Source organism: Synchytrium microbalum (assembly GCF_006535985.1).
Source record: "Synchytrium microbalum strain JEL517 chromosome Unknown SmJEL517_scf0064, whole genome shotgun sequence".
Taxonomy (NCBI): domain Eukaryota; kingdom Fungi; phylum Chytridiomycota; class Chytridiomycetes; order Synchytriales; family Synchytriaceae; genus Synchytrium; species Synchytrium microbalum.
Genome location: NW_022158413.1, coordinates 38094 through 50263, shown reverse-complemented (window position 1 = coordinate 50263; position 12170 = coordinate 38094). Strand labels below are relative to the sequence as shown.

Genomic DNA, 12170 nt, shown 5'->3' with positions numbered 1-12170 from the left:
TCAAAAAGCTCCTGGTGGGGGTGGGGGCGCATTTGAAAGTCGGGGATCTCGAGCAGGCTCAACAAAAGTTCTTGATCCTCCACCACCACCACCAGTATCATCTCCTCTAATACTGCTACTATCTCGTCGATCTCCTCTCCCTCTATCTGAAGGAGCAGCAGAGGTTCGACCTTTCAATTCATCTTTTTTCTGTAGACCAACATCCCAATCCAATTTCAACTTTCTGCCATCGACTGGAAAGCCTTGTACTTTTTCAAATGCGTCTTGCGCATCTCGTCGATCTTCAAACTCCACAAATGAAAACCTGGAAGAGTGAGTATAGATGAGCATTTGTTTGACACAGCAACAACAAAAAACGAAGGTTCAATTCCATAAATAGTCTACTGACCCTTTGTTCCTTCCAGTATGACGATCAAAAGGGACACTGATAGATTTGATTGGGCCATAGCGCCCAAACAGTTCTGAAATATCTCGTTCTTCAAAGCGATATGGCAAGTTGCCTACAAACAGTGTTGTAGTTGTCGCTCTGTCATTCTCAGCTCCTCTACAAATAGAAAAGACGCCATGTGAGTTGCGTAGCTATAGCTTTCAGAGTTTGCGCAAAAGGAGAAGCAGTTCTTTCGGTTGTTTCAATACATTCTTCATATTCTCCAACCTCCTTCAACTTCGAGCAGCAAAGAAAAGGAAGTACCGTAACCTTTTTATTCTTCAACTTGAAGACTCACTTGATGATCTCTCTGCGAGGACGAGGTGATGAATGGCGACTGTCTCGATATCCACGGTTACTCCTTCCACCTCCAGAGTCATATCGTCCACCACCACCAGAATCGTATCGAGAATCATAACGTCCAGAATCACGTCGATTGTCATAAGAACCACCATTGTCATATCCATTGTTTCGATCATCATAACCTCCACGGTATCCATCATCATATCTGTCGTTATAGCCATATCCATAACCTCCATTGCGATCGCCATAGTATGGCGGTGCTCCTCCTCCTCTATCATCGGAACGAGTTGATGAATGATATGGATCAGGATACTCGTAATCTTTGACACCACCACTGTCTCGTCGTGGAGAACGTGAGCGGGCTCTGTCACGAGGAATATCTCCAGCTGGTGCTGGTAGTTCGTCACCAGGTCGATAGCTCATTTTGTAAATTTTGATGCTTATTTGAGATGTTGGAGCTCTGGACGTTTGAAAGATGACGAAGATGTGAGCAAAGCTGCAAATAAAATGAGGTAAAATGTGAGCATCAATATGACATACTTCTGTATACCGCAACAACTGTGCTTTGTGAAAATTGAGAGCTTCAGGATGTTTGGAGATGGAAGAAACCCACGATGAGAAACTCTTCGACGTGAAATAATGCGCGATTCACGTGTAATTTTATAAAGCGAATACGAATCTATTTTAAAATGCAGACTATTTGTCTTGAAACAATTCACAATTTTCGCCCAAACCTTCAAAACCCATGAGACAAGGCTTAAACGTGTTGATTATAGGTATAAGTGTAATCTCAGCAGCCTCATCATCATGGAACCGGAACCGGAAGGAGGAGCTAATTTGGGAAGACGTGAATCTAGTAAGCCTGCTGTAGCTAATTGAGCATGCCAACATCTGTAGCTAATGTAATGTAATAGTGGGAGACACGACGGGCCAGCGTAGATTTGGACTGAATATACGCGGAGCCACCATCAGCGAAGAGCCGGTGCCTCCATCTGAAACCAGGTTCGTATGTGTGACATCATATTGTCATGTATTGAACATCGCCATGCTTTGCCATTTGCCGTGATTTGATGCTGCTATCAACCGTAGATTTGATTCCATTTAGATCGCTAACTGATCATTATTTGTTCGTTAGAGAGATTCTGTTTCCGCATCAGACACAAAATGTTGCTCAAATCGCAGTTGATATCGTACGAGGCCATATTCATGTTTTTTCGCTCCCGATTCCACCAACTTAGGAGAACTTGATCATTGATACATCTCGTTCCCTATAGGGTGGAAGTTTGGCCAAAGTCGTCTGGTTTTCACGAGCACCAAACACTCCTGGAGGTCGATTGAACTTTAACAAGTTCCAAACTGAAGATATCGAACAATGTATTGCGTTTATCGCAAAAGTATTGGATGAAGATGAAGATGGAAGCATGCCACGGTCTAGACGTGTCATCAAAGGTAGAATCGTTGCCAGTTGCCTGACAGAACAAGGGCGAGGTGCTGACACGTCATGCTGATGTAGCCACGGGTGGTGGAGCTCACAAATACTATGGTACATCCCATGCGTCTATTATATATTTTTCACTTATCCAGGCACTAAAAACTCCCGCGATTTCAATCTAGACTTGTTTCAAGAGAGGTTGGGGGTGACTGTTCAAAAGGAAGACGAAATGGAATGGTAACAGTGTTGGTATCGTCCATTGCCATTTGTCACTGGTTCTAATAACATTTTTTTTTGTCTGTAGTTTAATCACTGGTAGGCCAGAACAGAAAGCGTTTCTTTTCCAAAATACAACACGACGCAGGCAGAAGACAGTTTTCAGCTATGTCCTCTGACCGTAGGTTTGAACTTTATGGTCCGTCAAATCTCCTATGAAGTCTTCACCTACGATGAAAGAAGAACAGAACCATTAAATTATGAAGACACACCACGTGAATTGTTTCCATACATGGTACTTATTGAACTGAACATACCAGCCAAAGATATCGCATTACTCAAGCTTTGTGCTCATACAATTTTCAACATAGTTGGTCAACATTGGTTCCGGTGTCAGCATACTCAAAGTGACGAGTGAAGAGACGTATGAGCGCATCAGCGGTATGATCAGTTCCTTAGTTGGGTTTCTGAGGTACTTGCACTGACTAGAGGAACTTGTATTTAGGAACGTCATTGGGCGGTGGAACTTTATGGGGCTTGTTGGCTCTCATAACGAATGGAACTTCATATGACGAGATGCTAGGTACCTTCAATGTGACGCATTTGTGACTGTCGGGATAGTATGAAGGGCTCATTGATCTTCCTATGCTATTTTAGAGTTATCCAAGCAAGGAGATAACAAGAACGTAGACATGCTGGTGCGTGATTTGTCTTCGAAATTGGTGCTTCTTTTGCAGACAGCCCCATTCATCACGTTTTCGATAGGTTGGTGATATTTATGGCGGGTAAGAGACTAAAGAACCATATTAAGAAACCGTTGTCATCGCTATCGCTAACAAAACCAAAACAATCAACCGCTAACTCAACCAAAGCAGTGACTATCCCAAAATTGGTTTGAAGGCAACCACTATTGCATCATCGTTTGGCAAGGTTTTCAAGGCTACACCGGAAGAACGAAAGAGTTTCAAGCCTGAAGATATATCACGGTCATTATTGGTAGGATCTATTCCACTATTTGGCTGCGTTTTTGGTCTCTGTTGCCCATTGTGTTTTCCTTCACATAGTACATGGTCAGCAATAATATTGGTCAAATTGCATATTTGAATGCACAGGCACATGGATTGCAGAGGTAGAGCAAACCTTTACGAACGCTTTTGAAGAAAGCATACACGGTTTTGGTTCTCATCCTCTTGTTTACAAAGGATATACTTCAGTGGATTCTTCATTCGTGGTCATCCAATAACCATGAACACATTGAGGTTGGAATCAACTACGCTACGCTTGTCCTTCAATCGTGTACTCATTCGAAGCTTTTGCCATGATGTAGCTTTGCAATTTCATTCTGGTCAAAGGGCAAAATGAAGGCTCTGTTCTGTCGCCATGAAGGATATCTGGGTAGCGTTGGAGCATTCTTACGATTGACTCCAAGACGAGCCAGATTAGGTTCATTTAGAGAGAACTTCAGTCAGATTGAAAAGATATCTGAAAAGTCGTTGGGAGCTGTCGGTGTCCTCGACAAGGTATTCATCTGGAATAAATCCCTCTTTTCGGCAAATCCCCAAACATTGTCAGCTTATGACGGTTTCTGTCTTCAAATGTAGACTCTAAACAAGGAAACTCCATTCCCGCTCCTAAAAGACGTGTCACTCTATAATCCAGATACAACAGACTTGAGTGATCCAAAACTGCAAAAATATTGGATTGATCTGCTAGACAAGAATCTGAGCGACTTGATCGAGTTGGCCTTGGAGTGGCAAGGTCATCAAGAGGATTCCAAGCAACGAGCGGCAACGTTTGAAACCATGTACCGTGCTCATTTGCAACGTTTACGTAAAGAGCCGTCCATGTATGGTGTTATGACTATCAGAAGGTAACTGAAGTGTTTAGAGCCTTCTTGCGACAGGTTGTTTTTGTTGGACACAGAAGCGTTTTTCAGGAACGTATCGTAACTTCCTTTTATTTCTTAGCCTATTGGATTTGAGAGAACAGTGTCTCCATGAAATGGGTTTCCGAGATATCTTTGAAGGAATCAAGAAACAAGAGAATACTGCTGCGTTAGAAGGACTCCCTAAAATGTTGACACGGCTGGATGCAATGCCTGAAGACCTTCGTATTGAGACATTGATTCAAAATGTGTTGGCTGGAAATATGTATGATTGGTAAGCATGTATTTTCATTCAAGGTCCTCCTTCTCGTTCGTTCAATCAGGTTTTTCTTGTGTTCGTCATGTAGGGGATCAACGTCAGTTCAAGAAATGTTGCGTCGGGTATGTTGGGTGCAACTTCATGGAGGACTCCTATACGAGTTATTTTGCTAACGTGTTACCGACTTGCCAGGGTGAATTGGATTTTGAGACAGCCAAGGTAAAAGCCGGACCTTATTGCCGCTCACTTTCGCATGATCATGTCTAATCTATAAACGCGAAAAACTCATCCCGTATCTCAACACCACAGCAAAAAGTACAACACCCACCTAAATTCAACCAACTCGCCCCACTAAAGAAACGTTTGATAAACGATATACCACATCACAAAGCATGTATATTTGTGGATAATAGTGGTGCTGATTTCATATTGGGTATAGTTCCGTTCGCTCGATACCTATTGACAAAGGGAACACAAGTTATCTTGGCTTGTAATACTTTCCCAAGTGTTAATGATATGACGGTATGTGTGCATGACGGCGCCTCTTTGTGGGTTTCCTCATATACAGACGACTTGATTTTTGTTTTTCTTTGGTCGAAGGCACGCGAAAGTATGGAAGTCATGGACAAGATATCAGAGTTTGATCCTGTTATCCAAGAGCATTGGAGGGATGGCACACTGCAAGTTATTGGATCTGGTAGTGGGTCGCCTTGTCTAGGTATATGTCTTTGTCAGCCAGCTTTTGCGCGCACTTGACAACTTCACTTCATGTCTCCCATCTGTTGTAACTATCTTCATATTAGATATGGCTAGAATCAATGAGCAGCTAGCACGAGCTGCTCTTGATACTGATTTCGTGGTGTTAGAGGTAAAAAGAAGGGAATGCTTCAGGGGATTACGTCGAACTTGGGTTGCTTACATTTGGCTACTCTTGGTTTAGGGAATGGGACGTGCTATTCACACCAACTTCTTCGCTCAATTCAAAGTGGAATCTCTGAAGATTGCAGGTGAGGAGCGTTATTGCTTTGGTGGATCAGCATGCACGAATTTTCGCATTGACTTTTTTTGGTGCTAATCTTTTAACCCTTTCCAAAAGTGTTCAAGAATGTTCAAGTTGCAGAGTCACTTGGAGCATCAATGTATGATGCAATTGTCTTATATGACAAGGGAAGCGAGACTATGGTATAGAGTACGGAAACTCTTTTGAAAATAAACGATCTAGACAAAAGTTGGTTGCGAGACGCGTCGCCATAGGCCACTTGAAGCTCAGAGCATTGTTTTTTACATAGCGTCGCTGTGCCGTCGCTGTGTCTCGAGCTGGTTTCTCACATGTTGTCGCTTCCATTTTTCATCAAACACAAAAACACAAGCAACCATGAGTTCCCTCGAAGATCTAATAGGTACGAGAGAATCTTAAGACGGTCACTACTTGTAATATCTATTGTCAATAATACTTACTCTGTCCTTCTTTACCAGTTGCTGCATCTAGCGAGACAAACACATCCGAGAACTGGACGGCAATCATTCAAATATGTGAGCGGGCAGACAAAACCGATACAACTGCTAGAGACGCTGTATCAATCATCACGAAACGAGTCCAACATAAGAATGTCAATGTATGTATAGTCTTGGGCATTTGTGATGTTCACACATTCAACACACGTGAATTGCCCTTTCCCTTCCAAATGGCCTTCTTACGTCAAGATTTAATATACATTTTAGGTGGTATTATTCACATTAACAATCGCAAACTCGCTCGTCCAGAACTGTGGGATGGCAGTCAAGCGAGAAATATGTTCAAGAGTGTTTGTAGATGCTCTCGTCAAACTCGTATCCAACAGGGCTATTCATGAGACTATTCGGACTCGGGTATTGGATTTGGTTCAGCATTGGGCTGAGGCTTTCAAAAGTGAACCTTCGTTAGGGTAATGCGCATGATGTTTGCAGACTGTTTGGAAGTTATTTAACGTCCCTATGTGCTACTTTTTTTGGTGGCCATCGCTTTCTTACCGTCCCATTTTCGCATGTGAATCCAGGTTTATGGTGGATACGTATAATCAACTCAAAGCGCAAAGTATGTACATCGTGTTGTTAATACTTCAACTTGATCACTATGATGACTGAAACCATCCTTCTCCTTTACACACAAAGATTATCAATTCCCTTCTGCGCAAAAGCAAGCGCCTGTTGAGAAGGTGAGTATGGAGACCGGTTGTGTCTTTTGGTTGTGTTTGGATCTGCCATTGGGCTAAATTAGCCTTTATCTCACTGTTTTAGTCAAGGTCACAAATCCAAAAAGAAAAGGAAGATGAAGAGTTGCAGCTGGCTGTATGTAATTCAGTGGACGCTCCTTGTTTTTTCTTTAGCAACCTGACACAACTTGCTCCCTCGCCATTTAGCTCGCAATGTCCATGTCTGCTGCTGAGAAAGAAGAAGCTGCTCTCAAAGTTAGTTGTTTCTTGGTTGAGAGTTACTTTGCAAACTTGTTTTCAAGCCTTACTGACACATTTCTATTTAGAGGAGATCATCACCTCCAAGACAAATTGTAAGCAAGGCAACTCTACATTTCGAGTTTACGTTTATCGTATTTGTAATCCTATATCTGAGAGCCGAATTCAGGGTCACTGACTTTGCTTTTTTTAGCAACCCGAAATCGAATTCCATGTACGAGCACTATACGACTTTCCCGGCTCAGAAGAAGGAGAACTAGCCATGGCTCGTGGCGATATTGTCGCAGTATACGATTCAGTGACATTCCGAGATTGGTGGAAGGGAGGTCTACGTGGTCGAAATGGTATCTTTCCTGCGAATTATGTGGAAAAGATTGTTGGAACTGTGCCTGTTGAGACTGGTGTTGCAACATCGACGAATGTTGGTGGTGGTATAGAGGCACAGGTGATGTCTCAAGCACATCGATTGGATGAGTTTGCAGGTATTTTGGCATCTGTTGATCCAAGGAGGGATAACTTGTCAGAGAATGAGAGGTTGCAGGTCAGTTGTGAACTGTTTTGAACACATTGTGAATCATAAGAAGTGTTTTGACGTACATTTTTTGCCCCTCCTTCATAGGACACTTATAATGTTGTGCTGAGTCTACGACCCAAAATCATCAAGGCTATGGAAGCTAGTAAAGCCAAACGAGGTAAAAACTTTCGTTTGAGTTTTCATAAATGATTATATTTTTGGTGCTAATCAAACACGAATATACCAATAGATGAATTGGGAATGATCAATGATCGCTTCTTACGCGCTATACAGACATATCAACATTTGATGGAATTGGCAGCGCAGCAACGAGCCATGTATTCTGTTCCACCACCGCAGCAACTGCAACAGATGCCACCACACATGTATCAACATCCTCCACTACCTCAACAACAACCGTATGGATATGCTCCACAGTATTAGAGAACCTGCAATGTTTCTAGCTGCTTAAATATAGTACATATAACACATATTTCAAACTCTGTTGTCGGACACTAGTTGATTTAGTGCAATGGATGTATATGTTTAAAAGGTTTTTAAGTTAGCAAGTCTTTCTTATATTATACAGGTTTTGAGTCGACAGTTAAGCATCCAGCTTTCACTCTTCAGGAGCTGGTGGAGGAGGTAACAATTCCTTGATCAGCTTCAACATTTCCTGTTGCTGTTCGGCAGTGAATCGGGTTTCCAAGTCTGACACGTACTATGAGCGAAAGTGCATTGAATATTTGAGTGAGAGAGCAATGAAAGAAAGCACAGAGAGGTAAAAATAAATAAAATGCAGGTGGCAAAAGAGTGAACTCTATTTTCACTTAAGCAGAAACGTAACTACTACTATCCATACATACCAAAACCAATTCCAAAGTAGACGTTGGCCTCCAATTCAACAATTGCAATACTTCAGCTTCAGTCAATTCAAACTTGGAAGTAATTGGCGAGTTCATGAACTTGTCAACGTCTTCATGTGTTTGTGATGCAGCTGGTTTGTTTTCCAAGTATTTGAGAACCTAATGACCATGATAATGAAAGAGTGTATATGTCAGTGTCGTTTCAGTGATGAGTGATGCTTGTTTGACTCTTCTTTTCAACGTAGATGTTGCAACAACAAAATGAACAGGTTATTTTGTTTCATGTTGGTGAAATCAATCAATCAACCACTTTAACCTACCTCTGTCTCGACAGTATTCAGATCAGCGAATTCCGGAGCAATGTTTCGATGAGCTCTGGTCTTTTTAAGCAGCTCTAGAACCTCAAAATCAGACACTAGAATGTTTAGCAGAAAAGGAGCTAAGCTTTAGAACAGATCAACGTAACCAGGAAGAATGGATAGAGATCCTACATAGACAGTCTGTGGACTCTTCAATCTCCATTCCTTTGAGATTCACATCTCGTTGATGGTACATTGCTGCGATCTAGTTTTCTACGACAGTTTTGTGCAAGACGAAGGAAAAGGCGCTTTTCGTGGAGGAAGGCGTGAGGCAAGATTTCAATAACGTGCTAAATCATCTGAACATTTATAATTTACGTGCACGCACATTCGCTTCTCGTATTTCGACCCCAAAGTGTGGATTCTCTTGAATCGTGAGTTTATTGGACGACAGAGATATGGGTTTGTGTGTTTCTTTTATACAAGATTGGTAGCGTTTCTTAATGACACTACTTGAAGCTTTGATCCCAGCAAAAATTTGTACATTGTTTTTTCATACCCCAGATTCTCAAACATTCAAACAAACTTGGATTTACACAGTGCCAAATGTGCTCATACACTTGCTTCTGGCTTGGCAGCTGGAGGTTCGGCAGGAGGGGCGAGATTGAATAGCCTCTTCTTCAATTGGGCCTTGTGGTAGCACGCTGTTGCGGCAGCTGCTGTAACTGCGGCTGCCCCAAGGACAGATCCAGAGATGATTCCAGCATTTGAGTTATTGTCAGATGAGGGAGATGAGGTTGGGGTAGAAGTTGGACTAGTTTGACCATTGCCTCCACTACCACCTCCTCCTCCACCTCCTGGAGCGGGACTGGAAAAAGTGATTTGTTAAGCGTGACTGTGTACAAAACATAGAACGAACAAGATTTGATCAAGATCATACCTAGCTGATGGTGGGAAAGCTGTTTTGAAGAAGTGGTGCATTAGATCCGTGATACTCACAACTTGCCACCATGAAATACACTTCAACTTACTCAGCATTCGAATAATTCCGTTCGCGTTATCTGAAACATACAGTTTTGAGAAGTCTGCATTGAAAGTGATTACGAGTGGTCCATAGAACATTGCAGTAGTTCCGGTTCCATCAGCATAGCCATGAGTGCCTGAGACCCCGGCCAGCGTTTGGACTGAAGAAAATGTTGATGATGTTAACGAGTGTGCGGGAGTGCTTGGTGCTTAGATACTCGATTCTAGGATTGATTCCCGATCCATCATATGGACTTACCAGTGCCATTACTCCAGACGACGCGGATTGTGTGACAGCTATAGTCTGCGACGAACAAGTTTCCTGTGCAAAAGCAATTATACGAGTTAGAACGAAAGCAACAAAATTGCTTTCACAACATGATTACCTGAACCGTCCATTGCGATAGACTGCACATAACCAAACTTAGCGGTCAACGCAGGACCGTCGACACAACCGGTAGTGGATCCAGCGTAGGTAGAAACAACATTCGATGTCATATCAATTTTTCTTATGACGTAATTGAAGACATCGGCAACGTATATATTCCCAGTTCCAGAATCAACGGCCAAACCTATCCAAAAGCGGTGGGTTAGTCTGTATATCTGACTGGCCTCTAGAATGGGAGCTCTGTCAGAATCTGAAGTTTGATCATCATATCACTTGCCCATGGGACCGTAAAACTTGGCGCTTCCGACTACAATATCAATGGAGGGTTAGACAACACTGCTTGTTGGTTTATTTTTCTTTACACTGCCCATTTATCCATACCTGCACCGTTGACCAATCCACTGCTTGGAGAAAGACCTAAAGAAAACACAAAAAAGTTAATACAACTTGCTGCGTTTCCGCTTTCATGTAAAAGGGAGGATGTACCTGCGACAGTGGTTACAGCATAAGTCGAAGAAATAGCACGAATTGTGTGTCCCATGTAGTCGGAGCAGTATATAGTACCCGAAGGACCTGCTGCCAGTCCAAATGGTTGAAAAAAGTGAGCTGCAGTGCCTTGACCATCAAGGTCGTCGGTGGCACCACTGCCAGCCACTGTAGAGATGGCATTCGAAAACCGGGTCCACAAACGAATCCTATAATTGCCCTGAATTTGCAAAAAGAATGATTAGAATCTAGTTTCGTCAAGTGAAAAGGATGCGGTGGTGAATCTCGCAACAATGGCAAACCCTGTCAGCTATGAGCAAGTCATTGTTGGTGTTAAACGCCTTTTTGAAGAGAAAGAAAAATGACTAAGTCAGTCACGGGGCTTTTACGCGTTCAATATGCAAACGTCGATAGCAGCAAACTTACTAGACCCGAGGCGGCATAGAAACGAGCAGCAGTACCAACGCCGTTAACGTATCCACTAGATGTTCCAGACGCAGATCCAGCTATATCGAAGAACCTGAATTAGTGAAATCCAAGGCAAATTTTGGCAGTGAACTTACCTATGGTACTAGCAGTGGTGCCGGCGCTATCAACTCTTCGCAGATTGTAACTCCACGTCTCGCTCACAAAAAGCGAATTGTCTGTGGGGTCTACAGCCAATCCAGAGGGCTAAAACAGAAAAGATATCAGCTCTACAATCGCCCAAATTGTTGGCTCTTGCGAGAAATAAACTCAATTCTTTTATCAGTCGAGTTGAGACTGTTGGCTCTTACTCACCCCATTGAACTGGGCTCCAGCACAAGCCCCATCTGCGAAAGAAATGAAAATTTGCTTCAAAAGCTGTTGATTGCGCATGTCTTCAGTCAAAACGTACCCGTATAACCCTGGGAGGCGGCTGTACCGTTACCACAAAAGGTTGTGACGACTACGGTCTCATAGAGACCATAGACCTGAGACGTGAGGTAAGATGCTGTTGCAAGCAATGCTAGGATGCGAAACATTTTGTTGGTTCGAGGCAGTGTATGTCAAATGGGCGGATAGGCTTCAAATTCTTGCGCGATCTTGGGCGTGACAGTCAGGAGTTAGCGATAAAGGACCAGGCAATTTTGGTCGATCTTGAAGTTTTGTAACGACAGCTGAGGATAAGTCCAAGTGGTTTGAATAAATAATGTGGGGCAACTCCAACGACTCCAACGTGTCGCGATCGTGAGAAGAAAGGACTTGCCTCCATTTATCTCCGAGCTTTGAAAGGATCGTTTGCATATATGTAGTGTTTTGAGCCAGTTTTAGCTGCTACTCTGCTGCGGAAAATGGCACCAACACTGAAATTCTTTAGGGGATTGATTCTTGACCCATGATGTGGACGGAATGCAGGCCGCCCGTTAAAATGTGACTAATTTTGCACGCTCGAGGATGAGAGCTTGCGCTTTCCAAGAGCTCCTTTGATGAGGTTCGATATCACAAACAAGTGCGTTTGTATTGAAGAGTTGAACCAAGATAGTTGACCACTTTGAGCAGTATCTCTGAAGATGGATTCTGGGTAGAAGATAATGCATTTTGCTGGATGTTTTCATATTCGAGCTGATGGGGTATTCGTCTGAATTAGGCTTCCACGTGAC

The 12170-nt window shown here is 42.8% G+C and overlaps 4 protein-coding genes across 4 annotated transcripts; 2 read left to right on the top strand and 2 right to left on the bottom strand.

Annotated features, from left to right (window-relative positions):
• On the bottom strand, positions 1-1153 carry SmJEL517_g05904 (uncharacterized protein; the record flags this gene model as incomplete). Its single annotated transcript, XM_031171830.1, has 3 exons — positions 1-304; positions 389-544; positions 726-1153. The coding sequence occupies 3 exons, from the start codon at positions 1151-1153 to the stop codon at positions 1-3; spliced, it is 888 nt and encodes a 295-aa protein (XP_031022204.1).
• Positions 1154-1537: 384 nt separating this feature from the next.
• Positions 1538-5710, top strand: CAB1 (pantothenate kinase; the record flags this gene model as incomplete). The annotated part of the gene is made up of 25 exons (XM_031171829.1): positions 1538-1586; positions 1645-1732; positions 1866-1920; positions 2005-2179; positions 2244-2273; positions 2345-2399; positions 2467-2477; positions 2564-2673; positions 2750-2819; positions 2884-2961; positions 3036-3076; positions 3144-3163; positions 3254-3374; positions 3443-3507; positions 3581-3674; positions 3731-3898; positions 3980-4248; positions 4346-4537; positions 4611-4644; positions 4715-4741; positions 4832-5044; positions 5123-5240; positions 5326-5390; positions 5463-5529; positions 5619-5710. The coding sequence occupies 25 exons, from the start codon at positions 1538-1540 to the stop codon at positions 5708-5710; spliced, it is 2307 nt and encodes a 768-aa protein (XP_031022201.1).
• Positions 5711-5897: 187 nt separating this feature from the next.
• Positions 5898-7930, top strand: SmJEL517_g05902 (uncharacterized protein; the record flags this gene model as incomplete). The annotated part of the gene is made up of 11 exons (XM_031171828.1): positions 5898-5922; positions 5999-6138; positions 6245-6447; positions 6559-6596; positions 6674-6717; positions 6800-6850; positions 6922-6969; positions 7041-7067; positions 7166-7513; positions 7592-7664; positions 7737-7930. 11 exons carry the CDS (start codon positions 5898-5900, stop codon positions 7928-7930), a joined length of 1191 nt encoding a protein of 396 aa, XP_031022202.1.
• Positions 7931-8105: 175 nt separating this feature from the next.
• SmJEL517_g05901 (uncharacterized protein) lies at positions 8106-8907 on the bottom strand (the record flags this gene model as incomplete). Its single annotated transcript, XM_031171827.1, has 4 exons — positions 8106-8207; positions 8353-8511; positions 8673-8767; positions 8844-8907. 4 exons carry the CDS (start codon positions 8905-8907, stop codon positions 8106-8108), a joined length of 420 nt encoding a protein of 139 aa, XP_031022199.1.
• Between the last annotated feature and the right edge of the window lie 3263 nt (positions 8908-12170).